Source organism: Mustela erminea, chromosome 8 (genome assembly GCF_009829155.1).
Source record: "Mustela erminea isolate mMusErm1 chromosome 8, mMusErm1.Pri, whole genome shotgun sequence".
Taxonomy (NCBI): Eukaryota; Metazoa; Chordata; class Mammalia; order Carnivora; family Mustelidae; genus Mustela; species Mustela erminea.
This window is the reverse complement of record NC_045621.1, coordinates 74,508,688-74,534,472: the sequence shown is the minus strand read 5'-3', so window position 1 is coordinate 74,534,472 and position 25,785 is coordinate 74,508,688. Positions and strand designations below refer to the sequence as shown.

The 25,785-nt window shown below is 37.5% G+C and overlaps 1 protein-coding gene across 7 annotated transcripts in view; it reads left to right on the top strand.

Moving 5' to 3' along the window:
- The window catches only part of ZNF385B (zinc finger protein 385B), a 383,402-nt gene that overhangs the window by 91,453 nt on the left and 266,164 nt on the right, over positions 1–25,785 (top strand). Inside the window, exon 2 of one of the 7 annotated variants that reach the window (XM_032356099.1) lies at positions 25,518–25,603. The exons of 5 other annotated variants lie outside the window; for them this stretch is intronic. In XM_032356099.1, the coding sequence (XP_032211990.1) occupies positions 25,558–25,603 (46 nt within the window). In that variant the 5' untranslated portion in view covers positions 25,518–25,557. Of the gene's footprint in view, positions 1–7,846; positions 8,541–25,517; positions 25,604–25,785 lie in introns of those variants that run through there. One more of the 7 variants, XM_032356100.1, reaches the window with a different exon arrangement.

Here is a 25,785-nt window from a genome sequence, read left to right as displayed (position 1 = left end):
AAGTATCCATGTGGATAGCTAAATAAATGAATGACAATGTGATATGCTAAGAACAGTGATAGATTTATTTATAAGGTTGATGGCAAAGAGAAAAAGAATGATTAACTTTATAGAGGTCAGGGAAGGCTTCCCAGAAGAGGTGATATTTGTGGTAAATATTCAAAGATGAGATTCAGGTTATTCAAGGAAGAACAACATTCCAAATAGAAGTGATTGCAGTGCCATGCATGTAGGGACAAACCATAGTTTATTATTACCGGAGTGAAATATGACTGAGGGAAAAGGAGGGAAGATCCCTCAGGCAAAATAGAAGGTAGCTAGAACAGGAGAGTTTTCTTTGTTCTCTGGGAGCATAGGAAGAACACAGTTTCTCAAACATATAAAAAAAAAAAAAATCAGGTGCAGCTGTGGGAATTCAGAGTTCTCCTAAGTTCTTCTGTGCCACTCTGGTTTATGTCAACCAGGAGCCTCCCCATCAAGTCCACACATCTCAGCGTGGTGTTTCCCTAGGATATCAGCTGGCTGTGCAGAGATTATTTTCCACAACCCACATACAACTTCCCAAGTCCAGATAAAACTGACCACATTTATTACCTATGTAGTGTTGCTAGTAACACTCATCTTGCTCTCTGCTCTCAAAGGCTGGGACCTATTATCCTCAATACCTATTGCTATGGTATTTCCCCTCTATTCTTATCCCATTTACCATTCTAATTCTCTGAGGAGTATTTGAACTTAAAAAAATAAATAAAGTGATCGATGTGTAAATAACTGATCATCTAACTCAGCAGTTCTCAAATTTTAACGTGCTTCAGAATCACCTGAAGGGTAGCTTAGAAGGCAGCTTGCTGGACGCCATCCCCAAAGTTTCTGATTGAATAGGCCTGAAGTTGATCCTGAGAACTTGCATTTCTTTCTTTCTTTTTTTTTCTTTTTTTTAAAGATTTTATTTATTTATTTGACAGAGAGAGGGATCACAAGTAGGCAGAGAGGCAGGCAGAGGGAGACGGGGAAGCAGGCTCCCTGCTGAGCAAAGAGCCCAATGTGGGACTCAATCCCAGGACCCTGAGGTCATGACCTGAGCCGAAGGCAGAGGTCCAACCCACTGAGCCACCTACGCACCCCGAGAACTTGCATTTCTAACCAGTTCTCAGGGGAAACTCCTGGTTTGAAATCACACTTTGAGAATACCAATCTAACCCATAGAGGACGATTGATAACCAGAAAAAGAGCTTCTTATCTCAGATAAATCTATACTTAGGAATTGGTCAGGAAAGAGGAAAATGGCCTTCCTGTGTTCCTGGTCTTCTCTGGGGGCATTCACTGACCCATGAAAATAGAGAGGTGATGCCACAGAATTAGAGGGACAAAGCCACCCTCCCCCACTCCCCAATCCCATAACTTACCTCTAGCTGGGAGCTTTATAAGCAACTCTGTGCGTTCTACAATATCATAAATACAATGAAGGTAGACCTTCATTAGACCATCGTTGAATGGATGAATGAGGCCTTACCTTGTGCCAGATATTGTGCTAAGGAGGTTACTTTATTTAAATTCTCACAACAGATTTATGAGAAAGGTACTATTATTACATACAGTGGGAATGAGGAATGAAGAAGGTAGTAGCTAGAAGAGGCAAGGTGGGATTTGAAACAAGTTGGCCTAATTCTGTGACCTGATTCTTCACCATGGTGTTCTTGCCTTCCGTCTATGGGTATAAGCTGGGTAGGGCAGAAATTGCCTAGTTTGTGCTTAAAGGTTACTGCTCAGACTGTGTACTTGATGTGGAAGTTGAATCAGAAAAGAGAGGCTGTAAGTGCTCTCTCTGGATGTACCAGCATTTTTGCTCAGAAGTCAGTCAGGGATACATGATATTCTGATACCCAGAAGCAGGTAAATCACTAGATGGAGTAAAAAATGTTAACTTTACATTTGCCCCCAAGGATCATGGTAGGGAGAATTAATTACATTCTGGGGTTTGGGGAATCCATATTTCCTCAAAATAAGAAGAGTTCTTCCTTAGGCTGTGACTTCTGATCCTGCCCTTGGCACTCATTTGGCACAAATAATATTTAAAGCTATGAAAGGTCAGGCCCAGATTACGAAGGTTGAGCTGAACGGTCATAAGAGGGACACGTTGGTACTTGATGTGAGGTGCACTGGAGATAGGGGTTATCTTGGAAAGACTGAAATAATGACGTTAGTTTTCACAACCCTACACGTGAAGTATGACACTCCTCACATTATAGATAAGAAGCTTAGAGAGATTTAAAGGCCTTTCCAAAAGCCACACAAAGATTCAAAATCTAAGATCTTTTTCATCCTCTGCATTTCCTCTCATAACTTTTTGCAACAAATTCTTCACAAAGTAAAAATGAAAAGAATTCATGACTACTTCCTTGTTATCTAATGTTTGTTTTCCCAGTGACTACTAACGGAACTGCCCATTTTCTTTCTCACCTTCAGTTAATTCCAAAAGAATGTCTAATCTCATTGAAGTTCAAGCTTTTAAGAATAAACAAGAGTTAGGCCAAGAAAGTGGAGAAACACTGATTCAAAGGGAGTAAAGAGACAGTTTGTCATATCCAAAAAGCTGAGATGTGGCTGAAGCTGAGTGAGAAAATCAGAAGGAGAGACAAAATCTGAGATAGTAGCTGCTAGACATTTTTTAAGAAAAACAATGCTTTATTTTAGCCACGATCCTCTGGATCAGAGATTGGAGCTGGTCTCACCTACGTGGTCCTTGTCCTGGACTCACAGGAGGTCACTCATGCCACTGAAGGTAGCCTGCGTGTCAGCTGGATTGGATGGTCTACAATTGCCTCACACACATGCATCTGGTGGTTGGTGCTGGCTGTAGTCTGGATCATTCTCACCAGGAGACTCCTTTTCCACTGGCTGAGACGAGGCCTCCTTCCACAGTCCTAGAGCAGCCCCGTCACTCAGTAAGAGCAGAAGCTGCAACAACTATGGCCTTTTGGTCACAAGACCAGCTCAAACTCAAGTGCTGGGAACACTGACTCTGCCTCTTGATGTGAGAAGTGGCATCTTTTTATGTGGCCTTAGGAATTTTGTACTGAGTTTGAGTAGATTTTAAGTTGACACTTTGGGAGCCCGGAGAGAGAAGGTGAGAGTGATATAGCCAAGTGATTTTGCAGCAGGAGGTAGAAGAAATCACTTGGAGGGAAAAAGGGAGAACAAGATCTGAAAGTGGGTTGTGTGTTGGAGCATTGTATAATGCATCCTTTCCTTTGCTGCCATATTCTGGGCTTCTCTTTGATGCCTCCAGGATCTTCTAGGATCCTCAGCTATTTTCCCCTCTCCCATCTGAGGATCTCCTATTTTCATTCCTCTTCTAGATTTGAGAATCAGCTACGAGGGTCAGGACACTGTGATAGGTATTACAACTATTGAAATATGTCTATGTGCTTCTAAATTCATAGGCCAAATTTCTCCCACTGCCTCTCCTGTATATTGAAAATGAAATTTTGTCTTCGAGATTGTTCCCTCAGTTTTGAACTTTAAAAATTAAACTTGAAACAGTAACGCTATAGAATCGCCACAAGGTGGTGCCACAAGTATATGGGAAGTAAGATATTTTCCTCTTTTCCATCCCCACATTTTGCTGGAACTTACTAATGCGTATGGAAAGCAAAGAAATCCTGACCAAGGGTGAGCCGGAGTGCGGACATGCATGTGTGCGTAGGAGCATGCTAGTTTGACAGACTCTTTCAGAAGCTCTTCTGTGACTTAGGGAAGATCTGTAAGGGAGATAGGAGGATGGTGGTGGGTGTGTGTTGTTCCTGACAAGAGGTGGGAGGGAAAAAGGATCGGGAGATTTTTCTTCACTTTTCAGGAATAAAAATGACTGCTTAAATATCATAATATTGCTCCGTGTCTGGAAAAAAAAAGTGGTAGTTCATTTTAAGAGACATTAGATATGAACATTAATGTTTGAGGACACAAACTTAGGTTTGTGTGATAGATGCAGAGATAAGGCTAGAATTCACCAATATGATGTCTTTTACTTCTGTAGTAGAAACATATGGTTCCAAATACTTGCTTTTTCCTCATTTTTGATGATTCAGGTGATCACTTAACTCAGTTATAACTTAACATGGTCATTCATCACTTAACTAAAATACTTGCAAAATGTCAGTACTATAATGAAAGTATAACAAATCATTGACAAAGTATCAGTGAGTTCCTGTTAGTAAGTGCACTAGGTAAGAAAAGCCTTTCACTATGTAAGTAGGTGGATTCAATTATTTGTGATGCACTATTTTCCTAGACATCTTAATTATAAGTCCATAGAAATCTTTTCATGGAATAATTGTTATACAACCCACTTAGTAGATAGAGTCCATATAACTTCCCATAATTTTCTATTGGAAAACCAGACTTGGAAGGGAAAAGGATCGTGGTTTAATATATATTAACTTGGATTTAAGAAGACATTTGCTTTCCTTAGTATAAATCCCTATTGATAGGGCCCAAGAATTCTCTTACTTAGAATAATTTAGACCCAGTGATGATACAGTAGAGAAAATATTAACATACTTTTCTGGCTCTTTGTCTTGGCCAGAATGATCATTATAAGTTTCTAAGTATTTTACAAAATCCTGAGTCTATTCTTCCAAATAATCATAGAGTTAGTACCCCCACAGTGTTAATCCCCAGGTAAATTCAATTGGTATTTGTATTGTATGGCTTATTGAAGTTCCTTATGAATGAAAGCAGAGCAATTCCTTCCTTGCGTGTGCGCATTCTCTCTCTCTCTCTTTCTTTCTTTTCTTTTGGCCTGAGTGTGATGGCATTCACTTTATGTGGACTCATTTTAAGAGCCTGCCCTCTAGTGAGCCAGCCTTGCAGTCCAGAGACTCTTGGCCTATAGAGGCTGGAAGTTTACGTTCTTATGTGGAGATGATGTAAAAGGTATAAAGAGATATTGATTTTGATGCTGGGGAGTTACGTACTCAGATAGTCAGTTGCTTTTAGAAGCGGCAATAACCCCAGCAAACCCCTGGGGCACTATTTCAGTTACTAAAGAAAGAATTCACTAAATTATGTTCTAATGTCAGAAATGAATGAATGCAGTTTCTTTCTTCAGATGGAATATGACTTTGTGACCATATTCTAGATTTTAAAATTGGAGCCACACATTCTGTTACACTTTACACAGTGAGCGAATAGGATGACGAACATTCTCCTAAATGCCTGTGGAACTCTTCTTCACTGCACGTCTGGGCCCCAAAAGTCACTCAAGAAATGCTCTTCTTTTTAGGTAGAGTATGTAGAGTCTTTTCATTTTTAAAATAAGAATTGTATGTATTTAATGTGTACAACATGACTCAGTATACATATATATAATGAAATGATTGCTGTCGTCAAGCTAATTAACATACCCATCTCCTCATAGACCACTATTTTGTGTGTGTGTGACAAGAATGACTGAAATTTCTCTTAGCAGAATTCCAGTATTCAGTACAGTATTGATAGGCATTATGCTGTACCTTAACTCTCTAGACGTAGTCGTCCTACATAAGTGCAAATTGGTACCCTTTGACCACCTTTGAAGATGATGAATGTTCTATAGGCCCAAAGTCTTAAGTCCAGGGTCAATGCTATCTTAAACATCTTTAACATACCTACTTTAAAAAAGAATTTGGGAATTATACTCATAGGACCACTCGAAGTTAACACAACAGATATTCATATTTGGGAGGAGAAATATTCCTTTTAAAAAAGGGTTTTAAAGTTAAATTGAGTATTGATGGTAAAAAACATTACTACATTTTTTTTCTACAAGTGATTTTGAAGAACTCTTATACCAAATAGTACATGACATGTACCAATAAAACAGGGACCTTTACTTCATAAAGCTTATTTTTGTTAGTGACATTTCTCACACATGACCTTATACATTATGGATGTTTTGTTTTGGGGTACAATGAAAAGAGAGTGAGATACATTCTTCCTTTTAAAAATTTCTTTTGAAAATTTTAAAGTACATTGCTAAAAAAATTTTTTGTCTAGTGCCTTTCACATTACTGGGTATAAAGTAGTTCATCGGTGAGTGTTTGACATCATTATAATTATATTTTGGGTTTTTTTTTTTTTTTCTCAACACAGTAATTCTGAGTGGCTTCTTCTTACTTTCTGCTCTTGTGCCCTAGTTTCTTCATCCTGCATTACATGTCCATCTCTCCTCTGCTGTGTGTCTCAGCACCTTCTCTCATATTTTTCGACTTTCTGCCAAAGCAAAATTAATCTCCAAATCTCTTGTTCAAGCAAGAGAACACACGTTTAGGAACCATTTTCCAATCCAATCCCTTTAACAGTTTAGGTAAACATTTCTACAGGTCTCCTCACCTGTAATTCTCGCAACCCAAGAAGCCCTGAAAATCAGAAGGTTTTATAATTCATATTGATGGCAAAACCTGACCTGAACTGATATGAGGTTAATTACAGTCTTTATTTATCCCAACTAGTATGAATATGCACATGTTTTGCTGCAGAAATGTTAACGTGTTTGACTATAGCGTGTTGCCCCAGACTCTACTGGAGGCATTACATAATTCATGGTCTATGCAGAGTATTATCTTTCTAAAATCTGAAAGCATTTGAATTCTGAAATGCATCTGGCATTAAGGTTTTAGGTTAGGGATTAAGGACCGATAATCAAATATTATGGTTTCACTTTAAACTTTTATCTTATTACTAAGGAGTTGCATGTATGGTAATAATAAAAGGAGTTTTCGGCACATGGTCTCTCATGAACTATTTTCTAAGATTAAAAAAGCACACACACAGAGCCAGAGACAGAGAGAAAACACTGAGTAGTTGCTGAATCAGTGAATCATGAGGCACACAATGAATGGAAGTCAGGTAGTAGAAGTAACTGCAACAGGATAAGGGCATTTTCCTGGGGCGTGGACAAACATGCTTGTGTGCATGACCATGGGTTAGAACCCACGGAAGGGGTTCTAACCAGTGGCCTATAAGGAGTCAGATATACACACGGAGATATAATGTGGATACCTTTGCGGGTGCCATGTTTAAAATTGTTCCAAATGCTGTGCTATGTAAATATATGTTGGGCGCAGTGCTTGTTTGTACACAGATGTTTTGGATTTAGTAGATACTACTGAATGTGGCACCTAAGAGGTAGTGGTATAAGATCCTCAAATTGGGGTTGCCTTGCTTGGCTCCTGCTTTGCTCTGTCTATATAGAATCTCACTGATAACCTAAAGCCCATCTTTAAAAATCTGACTAGAACCTTAACTGTGTTCTTTGTCAATGCTACTGACTAGGAATTTCTTCCAGTTACTTTTGAGATTTTTGATAAATGTTTCATGTCCTTTTTGCTTTGCACTTTGCATGTGTCAAAGCTCCTTATTTTATGATCTCAAATCATTGCTGCTACTTTCTAGGATAGTCTACCTTGTACCTTTTTTAAGAGTTGTCAGCTATGTCTTGCATCTTATATTTTAGTGTTGAGAGAGAAAAGATGGGGAAAGGAAAGGTAAGGGTACAAAGTTGGGGTGGTGAGGGTAGGGATTTTCATGAGCTATAGAGTTTTTAAAAAATAATAAGTGATCAAGAACTGTGGGGTTAAAAATATTCTTTACTTTGTGTGTTGATTTTCTTGTTACACAGAGCACATTTTAATCTTTACTGTTTAAGAATTTGTCTTAGAGTAAATTGGATGGGCTTTTGCCCTGCTGTTAGCATATTCCTGCATGCTTTTACTCTTATTATTATTTTAATTTAGAGACCAGCAATTAGGGGTTAAAGTATATTTAATTTGTTCTTTACTGGATACCTACATCAAACACATGGAAATTTTTTTTTGTTATAATTGTGAGAGCCTCTAGTGATTTTATTTGTCTATAGAAAAGTCTCAGGAACCTACAGCTATTTTGAATTTTGCAGCTTTTACGATCAGTCCCTATAATATATACTCCTGATTTCTTCTCTGCATCCTGCTCATTGTTGAAAAGCCCGAGCTATTTTTAACATTTACACAATTTCAGTAGATGATTCTTCCTTCCACAAGGTTTGGTGCTAAATCTGTGGAGCCTTTCATAATCATATCCTTTTTGTGGTTTGCTTGAATTTGATCACAGTGGCTGATTTCATGCATTGATAATGAAGGCTTAGGTTGCCTGTTTCTCGGCATAAATCCACCTCAGACTTGTAGGTTGACAGTGATTCTGGTTTCAGCACGCATGGAGATATAGCATTGAAATTGCTCTGCTTTCTTTACAAATGACTCCGAGTGCGCTTGTCCTTTCCTAAAATGTTGCCAGCGTGTAAAGGATTTTCAATGAGCAGTGCAATAAGCCAGCATCTGGGAAGGTTTGGAGCTGCACCGATATAGCGCGGTACCGTCACACAGATAATCAGGGCTGGAGCCAAGTCTTGGGAGCGCTGTGCATCACACTGGTTACATACTGGAAGTTTTGTTTATCCAACTTGGTTGCTCTCAGAGCTGGTGAAAGCCCAGCCAGGATGTGGAGTGGACTTCCTAGCAGAGGTGAGCATTTTTATTCTAAAACTTGGATGGGGGCTCTGGTGTGTCAGTAACAGATTTGTGTGCTGGGTTGAATCCTGTGGAGTTATCAATTGTGTTTATCGTGTCGCGCTGACAGATTGGAAGGGGCAGTACCGTGAAGCAAAATAGACGATTCTTTAATTTTATTAGGAAGTCACTCCTTAAATGCACGGTGTGATAGCATTCTTTTCTTTCTGTGCTAGCTGTTTGCCGAGGACATCTTAACAGTAGGTGACTTCCTTTGCATTTTAAACATTCAGAACAAGTCAGTAATATTATGCAATTTGCTGTCATTACTGAAAGTAGGTAATTAGCAGTGCTACGATGTGCTTCAGGTACGTATATACATGTAAAAGACTGTGAACTGAATGTACTTTGTAGAATCTTTGACATGAAAAATAGGAGGAAACAAGTGATGGTTCTGATATAACTAAGAAAGTAAGTGAAAAAGATTACATCCTGGACTTGACACCTTGTTAAGCTTGACATTAATAATTCAAAGTTATGACCTGTCAGGCACTGGGCAACCTATAGTAATTGATTTTTGGAGATAGTATATTGAATGAAAGAAGGAGAAAATTAGTAGCATTTCTTCATAAAGCATTTTTAATTAGACGTGACGTTTTAAATGTAGCAGATTTTATTACTTAAGTGTAAATAAAGTACAGATGCTGACCCGGAAAGTTCAATTAGTAGATCACCATGCCTGGAAAGGTCAGATGTGGCATTATAAGTATAGAGTATTTGCAAGCCAACGAGACAAGGGCAAGCTCAAAGTTAGCCCCGGAGTAGAAGGGAGTCCTGTTGCTTAGGCTTTTCGAACTCCCAATTCCTACACGATGAGAAGCTGTTTCTAAAGAAGAAAGGACCGGGAGTTATGATGTATTCACAAAGCAGTATGCTTATTAAGTGTCGGTTTAGTATGTTAGGTCTGCAGAGAAATCTATTTTTATTTGACTGGAAGCTAACATGGCACATGGGGTATGTATTTATATATGTGTATGTGTTTTTCCCTGCTAAATTTATTTGAGGCAGCTGTTTTATAGCTTTCAACTCTGAAGTTATAGATAAGTGTGTATTCGTTTGACAGAAGATTCGAGAACCCCGTTTACTGCCAGTACATGTGAAGCTTGGCTAAGCAGACGCATCAGGAGCAAACCATTTGTGTTCGCCAATCTGTCTCAGCAAGTCCCAGGGCCACTATCTTGCTAGAAGCCACTGTGTGCTTTTGAAAGCATGAAATTAGTTTTATACTGAGCACATGGTTTCTCATTTAGCAGCTCTTTTTATGGTAATGGTCAATTTATGGTTCACTGCCAGGATTTCGGTGTTCTGTCAAAGCTGATAGCTTCTGCTAAGGTGTCCGTATGAGATAAATTTTTAAAAAGCAGAGGGAGGGGGGCACCTAATTAGACCCTCAAGAAGAGACTCTTCCCTTCGACCTTGTCTCTTTTTTCTGAATGCATTGTCATTTGTCCGAAGTTCCTTTATGTTTTTAATCCAGACCCTACAGATTTAAAGTTACTAATGTTTGTCACTTTGGAATTCCCTGGATGTGTGACATCAAAATTGCTATGTTCTGAAGTGTAAGGTATTTTTTCATCTTTTTGTAATGCATTTGGAGAAGACCGCTCTATTAGTGCTGACTATATTGTGCAGGTCATCATTGGACTTACCTGCTTGTTTGGTAACACATCCTACAGCAATGCTGGAGAGAGGACCAGGCTTTTCTATATTTCACAGTTGATATAAAGTACCTGTACTTTATTATACATGCATGTGCTGTGGAATAAAACTAAACAGTCTGAAGATAAATTAAAAATGTTGAAAATATCGTCTTTCATGTAACTGCCTCATCTTGAAAAAAGCTCTCAAATGCTAAAATTATATAAATATTAAAGACAGTTTTTATTTGTTTCCACAGAGTGGTAATAGATGAAATGCACTTGTAAATATTGTAGGAATTATTTTCTTAGCCTTGTCTTTCCATCAGAAAATAACCTTTCTTGAAAGTTTTGCTAGTCATAATGCATTTTGAAATAGAGGTGGTCAAAACTAACTACCAGCACATTTAATGAAGTATTTATTCTTGTGTTTTTTCTTTGTATGGTGGTAATGGATATAGAAAGATGGATTAGGGTACACATTAGAATGGTGCTATTGTACTTTATTTTTTTCCAAATGGCCTTGACAATGGAAATGAAAACACTTCTGAAATCTTGAATTTCATGATTTTTTTTTTCTTTTTAATCCATGGATTTTAGCCTACGTTAAGTGATTTCACATGATTAAGCATCCAAGATAAAATGATATTTATTGAAATGCAGGCATATGATATGTTCCATTATAATTAGAAGGTTTTCTGATTTTCAGTGAGGCATAATTTTAAACAACTTATTTTTCTTCTGCTCTTTTGGGGATGTCATGTCACAAGTCATCCTCAGATTGTCAGAGGGATTTTCCTTTAGGTTTTGACTTACAAATAAATATCTCATGTTTCTCACTTCCCGAAGCCTACGAAACAAATTGGGTTTGTGGGTTGAGAATTAGAAGATTAGAAGGGATTGAGATTTTCCCTTTAGATTTCTGATGATCTACCATGTTTAGTAAATGAAACCTTAAAAGAAGTTTTAGAATGTCAGAATACTTCTAGAACAGTAAGATTTGTCATATTACATAGATCATAGAAATTTACTAGTTGAAGCAAAGGATAATTTAGCATAAAATTGTTAATAGCAATTTCTCTTTCACAAGAAGTAGGATTTAGAAAGTTATCATGGGGATGTGAGATTCTCATGCATCTGTGAAATTCACCTGCATCTTTTTGCTTTTATATCAAGAGCTAGCAACCCTGAATTTCCTTCAGCAGATTTTAAAAATGATTAGTTATAAAATATAGCAGATAGTAAAGTAAGTAGTAAACCTACTTTAATTCAGAAACATTATGACAAAATCAAAGTACTATCCATGTTTGGTGAGCTATCCTGTTGTACACGTACAGTTGTTAGTTTGGACTAATTATATAGTTGGTAGTTTGTTTTGACGTTTGTTGTGTGGTATTGAATACTTTTTAGTATAAGTATGTCCCAGGCAGTATTTGGGACATACTTGTACTAAAAATTATTCATTGTTTAGCTGAAACTCAAATTTGATAGGGTCTCCTGTATTGAACATGGGAACCCTATCTAGTTTCTAAGTAAGAAAGTGAATCTTTATTACCTAGAAAATTGGGTCTGTCAAAGCCAAAATGGAGGCTTCACATTCCTGTAAAAGCAGTTCATACTTTTGGAGCTTATGCCTAGGAACTCCAAGGAAAACAAAGTTTCCATTTGAGAAACTTAAAATGGTATAAAAAATAGGATTGTAGAGCAGAAATCATAAGCAAGGATATGAAAGCCTCCTATAATTACTGAGATAAAACAGTAAAGGCAGCATATTAAGTAACAGTTGTTGATAACATTTTAGATAGAGAATAATGAGAATTGTACAATTAATGCTCAGTTGTTATCCTTTACCAACTAGAATATTTTCAGGATTGTCTTCCTTTAACAAGTTTGAGATTCTTAAAAATTAACTATTTTGTTGTAGTTAAGATGCCTAATGAGAGGTCTCTCACATTATTCAATGTGCCACAGCTGAGTAGAAGAGAATAAAGATTTACTGTATACCTACTAAGTACCTCATACAGTATCAAAATATTTATAGACCGGTTTTTATTGAAGAACTACTTTTTAATATATTAATGTAATAGCCATTGTACACATGTTATTTGTCAAAAAAAAAAAAGAAAGAAAAGCAAAATCTTGTTCCCAGCCCAGAGTTACTCCAATTTTAACCTCACCGGAACAGAGCAGAATGTTCCATCCTGGTTCTGAATGCTACTTTTAAACATCTGGGCAACCTCCCCACAGAGAAATAGAGGAATAAAGATTAATTTTCCTTTATCTCACCTAAGGCTATATTTTAAAATCCTCTTTGCTCACTCAGACTTTGCATTACCTTTCTTCTCACTTTTCACTTCCTAGTATCTGCCTCACTCACTATTTTCTTTTTTAATAAATATCCCCACGGAGAGTGGCTAGACATCAGTTAATAATTTGATTCTCAAGATAAAAAAAATAGAAGTAAACTACTTATACTTTAACAGAATTTTGTGTTAGGCTACCCTGCACTTGATTAGTAAATAATGCAGAGGAGATGTTTGGGGTAACTTCTTTAAGTTAACCTTTTTATACCCAGTCTAAAATAGCACCTCGGTTCTCTGTCCATCACGTGACGTGCCAAACCAGAAAACCAATTCTGAGTCCAAACTGATCAGTTGAATGTGGGAGCAATTAACTCAAGTTTTGGAAATGGATTAACTCTTAACTACCCAATAAAGAACTGTTCAATAAACCGTATCTTCTTTCAGTTAAATGGTACCTCCCACACCCACAATGATCTAATTCATTTCTCAGAGTCTATTGTTCCATAGGACAGACTCTAATTTACTTTTTTTTTATTTAATTTTTTAAAATTTCTTTTCAGCGTAACAGAATTCATTGTTTTGGCACCACACCCAGTGCTCCATGCAATACATGCCCTCCGTAGTACCTTCCACCTGGCTCCCCCAACCTCCCACCTCCCTGCCCCTTCAAAACCCTCAGGTTGTTTATTAGAGTCCATGGTCTCTCATGGTTCACCTCCCCTTCCAATTTCCCTCAACTCCCTTCTCCTCTCTAATTTACTTTCAGTATTTTTCTGTCTTTTAAGAGTATACCACTATTTCAATCTGATTATTTTGAATCTCAGAAGATAGTTTTTGCCTTCTCTTATCAATCTGTTTTCTGCTTTCACATATTCATAAATGTTACCGTATTATGCATTAGTTCTTCTAATTGTTCTGGATTGTATTAGTGGCTTTTTCTGGTGTTTAAACTACGTTCTTTGGGAAACGTTTCTAACTCTTGTTTTCCTTAATGATCACTACTTTAGTCCCCATGTCAGCTCCAGTGTTCCCCTACTTAGGTCAATCCTGTCTGGCCGTGTGGTCTGTTTGTTACAGCAAAATACCAGTGTGAATCCATAATATGAATTTTAATAACTATGTATCCTCAAAAAACATTTTTCCTAACTTGTCTTCAGATTCTTAGGAAAGGGACTAGTAAGTTAAATTTGCTAGTAATTTGAGGAATTCTATTTCTTTTAATTTCCTAAAAGATGAGATTGCTCAAAGCTATATTTTCTCGACAAATGGCAATTGAATAATAAACAGGTGCCTCCCACAGGAAATGCCTATTCTGTCAGAGCGAGGAATTTTCGTCTGCTTGTTCCATCCAGGGAGTCTGCAATACCATCAGGCTATTTAACCGAACATCTTTTTGCCGACATTTCAAATTGGTGTGTGAATTTCATTTGGAGATCTATGATAATTCTACTTCTATTTTCCCCCCTCTGATTCACTCTTTGGTAGTGCTGGTTTTTTAGAAGATGATGGAGGTAATGACTTTACATCTAGAAGCCCTCTGTTTCTACCAGCAAGTTAAGGTGGTATTTTTTTTTTTTAAAGATTTTATTATTTGAAAGAGAGAGAGAGGGCATGCGCGAGCATGTGCATGAGCAGGGTGGAGGGGCAGAGGTAGAGGGAGAAACAGACTTCTCACTGAGCAGGAAGCCAGACGCAGGGCTCACTCCTGGGACCCCGGGATCATGACCTGAGCCAAAGGCAGACGCTTAACTGACTGAGTCACTCAGATACCCGAGGTGTATTTCTTTACTCAAGTGTTTTTTCTTGGAGAACAAGAAAGAGGAGCTTGAATTTTGAAGAAATTTCAAAATATTCAGGAGTTAGCAGATTCAGAAATTAATCCACAGGGATTTTTTTCTCGCATTTGTCTACATTTTATATATTTTTATTTTTGTGCAATGGGTAATACAATATTTATGACAAATTAGTTAATTCTTGCTTAACTGAAGTTTTCAAATATTGTGCAATTTAGGTGTATAACAACTTTTATGCAAATTAGGGGGAGCAAGCCGTGGATGTCACTCTGTATACACAATAGTTAGAAATCCTTTAATGGTTTATGAATCATGCTTAACTGGGGTAGGGAAAAAATAGGGATGGCTTAGAAATGATCTCTAACACTTATTTCTTGCTTTAGCTACAACTGATTTAACCAACATTGGACCTCTATCAACAAGTTTTATCATTGTCCTTTAATCAAGTGTTTGCAGTAAATAGTGCATAAAAGGGCTGCAAAAAAACAGCAGTGATAATTGACACTTTCAAACCAACTATATGCCAGAGGCTTCATCTCATTTAGTCCTTGTAATACCCTTATCAGTAAGTGCTGTTATACCTACTTTATGAGAGGAGGCTCCAGAATCCATGCTTTTAAACACTGCCCTAGAGACTCACCTTCTGTAAGACATTTAACCAAATCTTTTTTGTTTTTTAAAGATTTTATTTATTTATTTGACAGATAGAGATCACAAGTAGGCAGAGAGGCAGGCAGAGAGAGAGAGGAGGAAGCAGGCTCCCCGCCGAGCGGAGAGCCCAATGCGGGACTCGATCCCAGGACCCTGAGATCATGACCCGAGCCGAAGGCAGCGGCTTAACCCACTGAGCCACCCAGGCGCCCCTTAACCAAATCTTTTTGATATTATTTGATATTATTTTGTGAGTAGAATAGAAAACTGTGGACTGAATGATAATGTAATTTGGTAGATTTGTAATTGGTTGAATCCCTACACCCAAGTGTACCTGGCCAATTATTCACTTAAAGTGAGGGTCTAGGACTCTGCAATGACTTGGGGAGAACATTGATGACTTGGCTATTGCATCTGTAGATGACATGAAGGTGAGAAAATAAGTACATAGGGAAATACAACTAATATAAATCTCAAAACCTAGGCCACATCTCATACAAATAAATCAGAATCTCTAGGAGTGCTACACGGGAAGCAATATTTTTAAAACTCCCAAGGCGATTCCAATGGCAGTCCCAGTTAGAAGCACTCTTTCAAAAGATGGATCAACTCCAACAAGGTCGGTTTCAGCTACAGTAAATGAAGTAGGGAGAGAGAAAAGTTGTAGGAATATTAAACCATAAACTCATGTATGAATCAAAAGCATAACATGATCACCCCCTACGATCTTAATATAGTATTTTAGGTGGGATTAGAAGAAATTGAATACCTGTATCAGTGAAGTTTCCTCAGTTGGTCAGAGTATGCCTGAGGTTTGGGAGAGATGCAGAGAGCTTTAAGTGCTTTCATTTGAGGGTAACTACCATGGCCAAGGTATGCTCAGTACTTTGCCAAGGAGAAGAGATCATTAGATGATTTATTATAACGTTTGAGTTATAGTGTTTCCTTTCTTTATTCCCCCTTCCTTTTTATTTGAATTTTTTTCTTTTTCTGTTTGTTTGTTTCCTAAATTTTTTATTGAAATATAATTAACATACAGTGTTATATTAGTTTCAGGTATACAACGTAATGATTCAGTAATTCTATACATGACTCAGTGCTCATCACAATAGGTATACTTTTAATCACCTCTATCTATTTCATCAATTTCCCCCCATCTACCTCCTTTTCAATAAAGTTTTCAGGTAAAATTAAGATCAGTGGATGGGCTTTTCAGGAAGAAAGATCTTTATGTGATATACAGAACTTCTTAAAAGAGTTGTCTGAATATGAAGAGATTCTTTTTTTGGACATAGAGTATGTCCCTGATTGAAGCAAAAGGCAGAATGTGACTTAGGTGTGTGATAGAGAAGAATAAGGATTGGATGGATGGTTAAAGTAGATGATTTTCCAGGGGCACCTGAGTGGCACAGTCAGTTCAGCAGCTGACTTGGTTTTGGCTCAGGTCATGATCTCAGGGTCCTGTGTCAGGCTCCCTGCTCACTGTGGAGTCTGCTTCAGGTTTCTCTCTCTTCTTCTACCCCTCCCCCTACTTGTGTGTGCACCCTTTCTTTTTCTCTCTAAAATAAATAACTCTTGGGTGCCTGGGTGGCTCAGTGGGTTAAGCCGCTGCCTTCGGCTCAGGTCATGATCTCAGTGTCCTGGGATCGAGTCCCACGTCGGGCTCTCTGCTCAGCAGGGGCTTCCTCCTCTCTCTCTCTGCCTGCCTCTCTGCCTACTTGTGATCTCTCTCTGTCAAGTAAATAAATAAAATCTTAAAAAAAAAAAAAAGAAGATTCTTAAAAAAAAAAAATAAAATAAAATAAATAACTCTTAAAAAAAGTAGATCTTTCAACTTCAGACTCTGTAATTGCAGGAGCATGTTAAATAAATAAGGTAATACATCAATGAGAATTTGTCCATTACATTAGTTCTGCATGTAGGAGAAGCAGCAGAGCGCAGTGATTATGGGGAAGTTTCAAGCATTCAAAGGTTCAAAGCCTTGGCTCCACCACAACTTAGCAGTATGACTGCGCAAATTACTTCACTTTCCAAGTCTCAGTTTCCTCAGCTGGAGAAGAAGAAGAATGGCTTCCATGCATGCATTTGCTGTAAAGATTAAGTGAGAGTATTGTATATAAAGATCTTGGTGTGTCAAACTGAGGGAAAATGGCAAGAATATGATATAATCAGAAGTTATAGTAAAAGCTGTAAGATTGCCAATGATAGCTTTATGGTTTGGCATGAGGTACTCAATAAATGCATGAAGTACTCAATAAATGTAACCCATTATTACTTACAAATTATTCTTTCTTCTGTTATAGCTGTCTTCTATTAAGAATTAGAGTTTGAGAGATAAAACCTAAAGCAGGTAAATTTTGGTGGGAAATACAGGGCTAGAGTGTGGAAGACTCAAATAACATGGCCCACGGGGGAGGCTTTGAAAAAGTGTAGGCCGTGTAGACTGCTGGGCATAGATACAGAAGGGAGATTTTGAAAGGAGGTTGAGGAAACTAATTGCTAATTCTCATCATCCATTTCCACCCATAATTTCACTTGATCCCTACCATAACCCTGGGAAGTAAATAAAGTAGTTAAGTATTTGCTCATTACAGTAATATTAAATCAGCATCTGGGGAATGACTTGCCAAATAGCAGAACTGGAAGTCAAACCTAGACTTCTGAACCCCCGTTCAGCACCTTCCACACATCAGCTTCTTCTGCCTCCGTCTGTGGGCAGCCCAGCTCAAAGGTTTACTTTTGGAGGAGAAATTACCAGTTGGCCATAAACAATGTAATGAAGTTTGGAAATTAAGGGAAAATGTGGAAAGGGAGTATGATCAGTGAATCAAATTTAGTCCAGGAATAAAATTTTAAAGCCTTCCTGTTGATTGGAAGACAGCTTGTAAAGAAGGTTGGAAAGATAATTAAAAGCTCAAGTAGTAACCTTACCAGTCAATAATGTTAACATTATTATTACATTTTATGGGATCTGAATACTTAAAGGGATTTCTGTGTAATATAATTAACTATCCTTAACACACCCTTATTAAAGGGCAACCTTCTTTAGTATGGTATAACAAATCCAACGGTTAATAAGAATCACCATATATTAAAAGTTTAATGGTTCAGTGAGTTGGGAGAGGAGGAAGGGCAGAAGACAAAAGTTTGTGTTTGGATTCTGTTAATCAAAAGAGCTTAACAACATCTGAAAAACAGTGGACAGAGGACAGGCTGTGTCCTTTTTTTTTTTTTTTTCAGACAAAGCTCTAAGTCCCTAGAATAAGTATCAAGTAAGATAGTTTGATAAATTATTCTGCATATTCTTATTTCAATAAATATAGATTATAAGTATAGATGGGTCACCTAAGATAATTTTTCATTGGATCAGGATCTTTAATTTTTAGCTTTAATTGTCATGGTGCTTCTTGTAGACAAGCATATTATATACTTTTTCCTTATCCCATTTGAATATGTTTATAAAATGTAAAAACAGATTAGTAAGGTATATTTAAGGAACAAGCTTTTTACCCAAAGTTAACCATTTCTATATCCAATTCATATTCTCTTATTATACCTATCCCTAAATATTTTTCTCTCCAGACTGAGCTAAGAACTATGTCCTAATTCTTTTAAATATGTGAACTTCACTACAACACTAGACACATACATAGTACATAATATATTTAAAACATTGACTAAGAGAGACTACCATTAAGTACAGGATCTGTGATTACTTGTCCAGAACTCAATACATTATTTGCTAATTGCCACTCATAAAAACATTTATCTAATTAAAAATACAGTGAGACTTTCTTATCAGATGGGCAAGATCAAATCTTTTTTTTTTTTTTAAAGATTTTATTTATTTATTTGACAGAGAGAAATCACAAGTAGGCAGAGAGGCAGGCAGATAGAGAGAGAGAGCAGGAAGCAGGCTCCCTGCTGAGCAGAGAGCCCGATGCGGGACTCGATCCCAGGACCCTGAGATCATGACCTGAGCCGAAGGCAGCGGCTTAACCACTGAGCCACCCAGGCGCCCGGCAAGATCAAATCTTATGATAATACAATGAGTTAGCAAATGTATGGTCATGGTAGTACTCTTGTTCATTGTTGGACGGAGTGTAAATTCATTTGTGTATTTGACAAGGCAATGTGGCAATAACTACCCAAACTTAGAATATGCGTATCTTTTGGCCCAGCAATTCCCCTACCCCAGATTTAGTCTGTGTGTATGCTTGCATATGTAAACAAAGTCACATAGAGCAGCAAATTTTGTTGCATGTATCTATGTACAAATCCATACAGGACTTTATTCTGACATTATTTGTTGCAGGAAGATATAGAAAAAAATACCCAGCAATGGGTGATGGTAATAATCATGGTTCATCCATGCAAGGTGACATTGTCTTAGCCTGTTTGGGCTGCTATGACAAAATACTCCAGATGGAGTAGCTTATAAACAACAGAAATGTCTTTCTCATAGTTTTAGAAGCTGGAAATCCAAGGTCAGCGGGCAGCATGGTCAGGTGAGGTCTTTTTTCCAGGTTGTAGACCTTTTGTGTATCTTCACATGGCAGAAGGGACACAGGATCTCTGTGGGGTCTCTTTTATAAGAACATAAATCCCATTTATGAAGACTTACCCTTGTGACATAATCATCTCCCAAAGTCCCCACTTTTTGATGCCATCGCATTAGGCATTAGGATTTTAACATATGAATTTCAGTAACAGTAACAACTGATATGGGATAATGTGTAAGGTATAAGTAAAACAAGAAATATGCAGTACAAAATATATGTTGTTTCCATTAGAGATATGTTTGTGTGTGTATTAGGTAGAAGAAGGGGGAGGAAGGAGAAGAAAGAGAAAAAGAAGGGATGAATCCATTTCATAGGGAGTCTAGAGATGGAGTTCAAAGTAGAATTACTTTTGACTGTATTCTCTTTCATACTGTTTGAAGTAGACTTTCATTTAAGTATTATACCCTTTTGTACTCTTGAATTTTTTAACATACTTTTACTTTGGAGAAGTTTACTTTTGAGAATAACAGACATATTCATATAAAAAAAATGAAAGATGAAAGAGGCAGAGAGAAAATGATAGGAATGTGATGTAATTAAAAGTTGTCCCAGTGAAAGCTTGTAGAGTTGCCAGATGATGACTGCATGGTTTCTGGCCACGGTTAATAGGTGAGGAAGGCAGAAGCCATTTTCCCGGGTAATTGGATGATGATCCAGTCTATTGGCCTTTGTCCTCCCACATGTCTGTCCCAATGTGAAAAGCTGCTCTTTGGTCAATTCCTGAGCAGGTGCTGTATTGACCCTCTGTGTCCAGTCCTGGTGTCCAGCCTTAGCCTACCTGATGTGTGTTTTTCCTTCCACAACTTTCAGGAAATACACTCAAGTATTCATGCTTGAACAATATCACTTGTGGGTCTCTTCCATAAAATCCGTTCAGATGTGTTAGTCCGTGTAAAACAGCAGGGACGTGAGGGACCTCAGCTTTGTGAAATGAAAACTTCTGAAGTACCTCAATGTGAGTCACACTAATATATGAAAAGGAAAAGAAGAAAGAACAAAACTACATTAAAATAATAGGAAGGCATGCCTTAAATCCACAAACATGACAGCATTCAGTATTGCACTGAGCTCACCCTTTTGTGCAGAGGGTTTGTTTTTTAATCTCATACATTTAGTTTTCTGAGAAATACATAACACTGGGTGATCTTACCTTTGGGACTGTAATACAAAGTCATGATTTGACAATGGACGTCTTATCTTCAATGCCTTTGCTTCTAGGGGTTTAATGCTGAGTGTGACTGTTAATTTAACACATTCTTTTTGTTTAATAACTCAAAATCCCAGCTGAGCTGAAGTGGGCGTGATTTTATATTATATTCAATGTTAGCTTGCAGAAACGTGGCATGAAGGACTTGGTTAATATTATGATCAGCTAACTGTTGATCAACTAGACATTTTCCTTTTCTCTTCTAATCGGTCTAAGTTGGCTACACTGCTGCTTTTTTAAAATATGCTCTTGCTTGCATTTGAAGATGATGCCTTTGGATTTTCACACACACACACACACACACACACACACACACACACACACACACATTCACATATACGCATCTCTATTATGATCAACTGCATAATTGCTGACATTTGTGCATTGCCTACCCCGGATTAAAGGTGGTTTGGGTTTGTGAATCCAAACAGCTAACTAGATGTGAAAGTCACAATATTAGCCTCATTGGCACGGTGCTCTAAGCTAACTAGATATAATCGTGGTTGACCTAATACTAATATTCTATGAATTTCTATCTCTCTTTGCCTCATAAAAATGGCAGCAGGAATAGATCAGGGAAAGATGACTTACAAACTTTCCATGTTACACAGTTTTAATTTCAAAGAAGTGCCCAAGAATCAGCGCAGGAATTGTGATACTCAAACTGCAAAGGCTGAACCTTTGTACAGAAAGGAGATGTGAAGCTGAAAAAGTAGGACTTTCTTTCCTCTGATGGGCATTACTTCTTTGTGTAAAGATTAGAGCTAAATGGTGGTCCGTGGCATGTCTGAGGGTGAGATGGCTGGGAAGAACTGTCAGGAAACAGCGTTTTGGCAGAGCAGACAAGCCGTTGCAGGGGACCCCTGGATGCAAGTCTCTGGGAGACTTCCCAGCTGCAGCGGCATGTTACAATCCGTTGGGGAACTTTTAAATAGTGCTGATGCCTACACTTTACCCCGATCAATTAAATCCAAACTGCTGGCATGTGGGTTTTTTAATGCTTTTCAGCTTGTTTTAAAACCACCTTAGAGACTGGTTCAAGGGGGTTGTGCTCTACTGGGCAGGTAATGGAGAGTCTTCGAGAAGAAGCACCACAAATAAGTTGATTGTGAAGGAGCTCTTCAGAGAGAGATTACAGAGCACAGTGGCAAGGAGTTTGGGATTTGGCAGCCAGAGGTTCAAACCCTGACCCTGACTTTTATCAGCTCTGTGGGAAAGTTGTCTAAAGTCTCTAAACTCAGTTTTTGCATCTGTAAAACATACCTGATTGGATAAGAGTGATGATGAAACAAAGTTGCATATGCTATAGAACCTAGCATGAGACTTAGAAACAAGACAGTTGTGAAAAATTGAAGCAGAGGTGCACTTTTCTACATTTATAGCCTTGGCTTCCTCTTTTGTACAAAAGGGGAACAATATTAGCTGGACCTGAACATTATGGATTGAAGGCCAATGTATGCATATTTCACTTGAAGACATAAATGCATTTCAGTCCGCTCAATATTTATTTCTAAAAACCTAGTCCATTTTAACAAGTGACTTCCATGATAAAGTCTGAGTTACATTTTTACAGTAAAAAAGATAAAAATATCCCAGTAGACCAAGTTTATAACTTTTGGTGCCTTAGGACATGCTAGTCATTATGCAAAGCCAGTGGGTGACAGGGATTCTTTCAAACTTAATTACACTTTTGATTTTTTTTTTTTTAAAGATTTTTTTTTTTTTTTTTGACAGAGAGAGATCACAGGTAGGCAGAGAGGCTGGCAGAGAGAACGAGAAAGAGAGAGAGAGAGAGGGAAGCAGGCTCCCTGCTGAGCAGAGAGCCCAATGTGGGACTCGATCCCAGGACCCTGAGATCATGACCCGAGCCGAAGGCAGCGGCTTAACCCACTGAGCCACCCAGGCGCCCCTATGCTTTTGATTTTATGCTTCTTCTCCTTTATCTTGTCACCCTTCTGTCCCTTTCTCTTTGTGGCATAAGAATTTTTCTATTTCTTCACACTAAACCACCTGTCTATGAAGTCCATTCCTTATCATTCATTCATTGAGGTGTTTTTTCAATGGTATTTATTAACCATAAATTTTGTCCTAAATTATTCTTTTATCAGTACAAAAGCTGTACCCAGTTTACAAATGAACTGTATTGCAGTAATTGATTTTTAAGTTACTTAGTGATTTTAAAACATTGTCATAGATTTAATATTTTCAAGTAAGTCTGTGCTTCCAAGCCAACTAAGCACTAAGGGGTTGGAGGACTGGGGGCAGGGAATGTCAAAACAGTAATGCACAATTTCCATAGGAAGAAGCAAAATTCATACTGGTAACAAAGTGGGAAGGGACAGGAGGTAACACCTAAAAAGTCAAGCTTGTATATTGAAATTGAAAATTTTCTATTAAGGAGAAGTCAGCATTAATTTCTTTTCTAGTATTAAGTTACATGGAAGAAAGTCTTCTTAGGGACTAAGAGAGTAAGGGAAGAAGCCATTCAAAGTTTTATATAGTTGATGGTTATATAATTTATCATCAAAATGGGACCCTTTTAAGAGTTATTTATGATTTAGCCAGGACCCAGGCATAAAGTTGGGTTGCTTTTTACTGTGATGTATGGCCACTCTAATTAGGGGTGTGGACAATTTTGGAATTTTTCCAACATTGGTATTAAATAGATCAAACGGGAATCCAGATATAGTTAGATTTAATATTTTAGGATTAACAATTAAAGTAATTCCAGCCTTGGAACACTACGGTATTCAGTCTTTCGCATTTCTGATTATTAATAGTTCCATGACCCTTGGAAATTTTAGGAAATTGGAGAAGGCAAATATTTCATGTAAACATGATCCAACTCGAAAAATAAGAATGAAATTAGGTAAGAAGCTATATTAGTTAATAAGATATCTCTAATTTGAAAATGTGAGGTTTACCCTCTTGATTTTTACTCACATATTACCCTGTATACTTGAAAATACTGACAGGTTTACAATGGTTTACATAGTCTGTTTTTGAAGACCGTTTTGTGCCCTTAACATTCTGTTCTCATGGAACCTCCGGCAAGATTGGGTCCACCTCCAGCTGTCTCAAACTGAGTTTAATCACCAGGAAAGTTCTGCTGATTCTCAATGATGTTTGCTTGATTAATTCAGCTCTAGCTGTGTAGCCTTCTTACCTCTGTCTATCAATGTGTCCTAGAAAATTAAATGTTTCCTTCTGGGATTTTCAGGAAACTTGAACAAAAAAGAAACTTAATTTCCCATTTTTCTGAGTACAAAAAATATTTTCATTAGTTTTCTCTAATCCAGTTTTTACTCTAGTGGTAATATTTAATATGAACTAAATTTTGTTTGAAGTCGTGTTTTTTTTTTTTTTTAAGATTTTATTTATTTATTTGACAGAGATCAGGAGTAGGCAGAGAGGCAGGCAAAGAGAGAGGGGGAAGCAGGCTCCCTGCTGAGCAGAGAGAGCCCGAGGCAGGCTTGATCCCAGGACTCTGGGATCATGACCAGAGCAGAAGGCAGAGGCTTAACCCACTGAGCCACCCAGGTGCCCCAAAGTCGTGTTTTAACTCCACTATGTTATTAGGATTTAACCTTTTTTCTTCCTGATACTCTAGCTTAAAATATAAATATTTGAATCTTTTTAGAAGATGTTACTTTGGGGTTTAGATTTAAGAAAAATTTAAAAACTATTTGTGCTACTCTGTTTTAATAATTTTTAGTGATTTCCTGATTTAATATTTTATCAAGAATTCATAAATGGGTTATAAACCTGTAAATACATAAAATAACAAGACTACTTGAAGTGTATGTTTCACACTGATTTCTATCACTCATGCATTAAACTAGCCCTGATTTTTTTTTTTTTTTTTTTGTGGTCCCAGAGTTCTCCTGACTGAGAATTTACAGATGTTGTCTTTAGCAATTAAAGACCACAGTTTGCTAACCAATATTAAGGATTTCTGATGACATCAGTCCTTTGGAAAGAAAGTGTAACATATTGAGACCAGATAATAGTAGATTTAAACTAGAATTATTTTTAGAAATACTTACACATATAATAATGCTGCTTTCTTGGGGGCCAAAAAGGGGCTTCACTATGAGAAAGAAAAAAATTTTAAGATCCCAACTTCACGAATGTGTCTCTTTCACACTCCCTTCCATATGAAAGTGGTCATGGTGTGGTGGAAAGAACACGAGATGATTTGGGTTTTCTGGGTTCTTATCCTAAGGCTGTACCCCCTGACTTTGAGAACTTGAGTAAGTCATATTAAGTCTCTGGGCTTCACATTCCTTACCTCCTATGTGAGAGATTTGGACATTTTTAGTACTCTTTATGATCCCCTTAAGCTGAACAATTCTAGGGTTATTTTTCATATGACTTCATTTCGTAGTGGCCTTTTTTTAGCATTTGTGTAGATTTTTGAAGATGGGTTGCATTTGTAGTTAAAAATAAAAAACAAAAACAAGAAAATTTGCAATGTGTTCTGAGTTTCTCCAGAATTAGCTGCCCTGAGAACTTGAGGAATCAAGCGAGAGATTATTATGGAGATGACTCTGCTGCAGGAGTTTAGTGCATTTTGTTCAGGTAAAATTCTCACTGATTTTTGTCAGAGTCAAACTTGACGAAGGGCAGTTGTCCTCAGAGAACAGGAATAAACTGCTAGTTTTTAAGATTTAGGGCATTCATTGTGATTGGGGGAGGCTCTTCAGAAATATCTTGACGTGCCTAGCTGGTTTGTTAACTTCAATATGCAGGCTTTTTACTACTAAATATCCTTTCTAGAGACTTCACAAAATGCCCCAGTGATGTGATTAGTCACCCAATGAAAACCTGCTGCCTCCAGGCTAAGTCTAGGCATCTGCTCACAAGTAAGATTTTCTCAATGTTCAAAATAAATCTTTTCAGTCCCTTTATGGTAGCTTTGATGTGCTACATATGGCTTAAATATGTAGAATTTAGGTGTGACATGTTGTTTTTCCATGGGGGTTATTCAAAAGAGTTTTTATTTGGACGGGTTCATTGGTTACATTTTTAATCAAATAATTCCCAA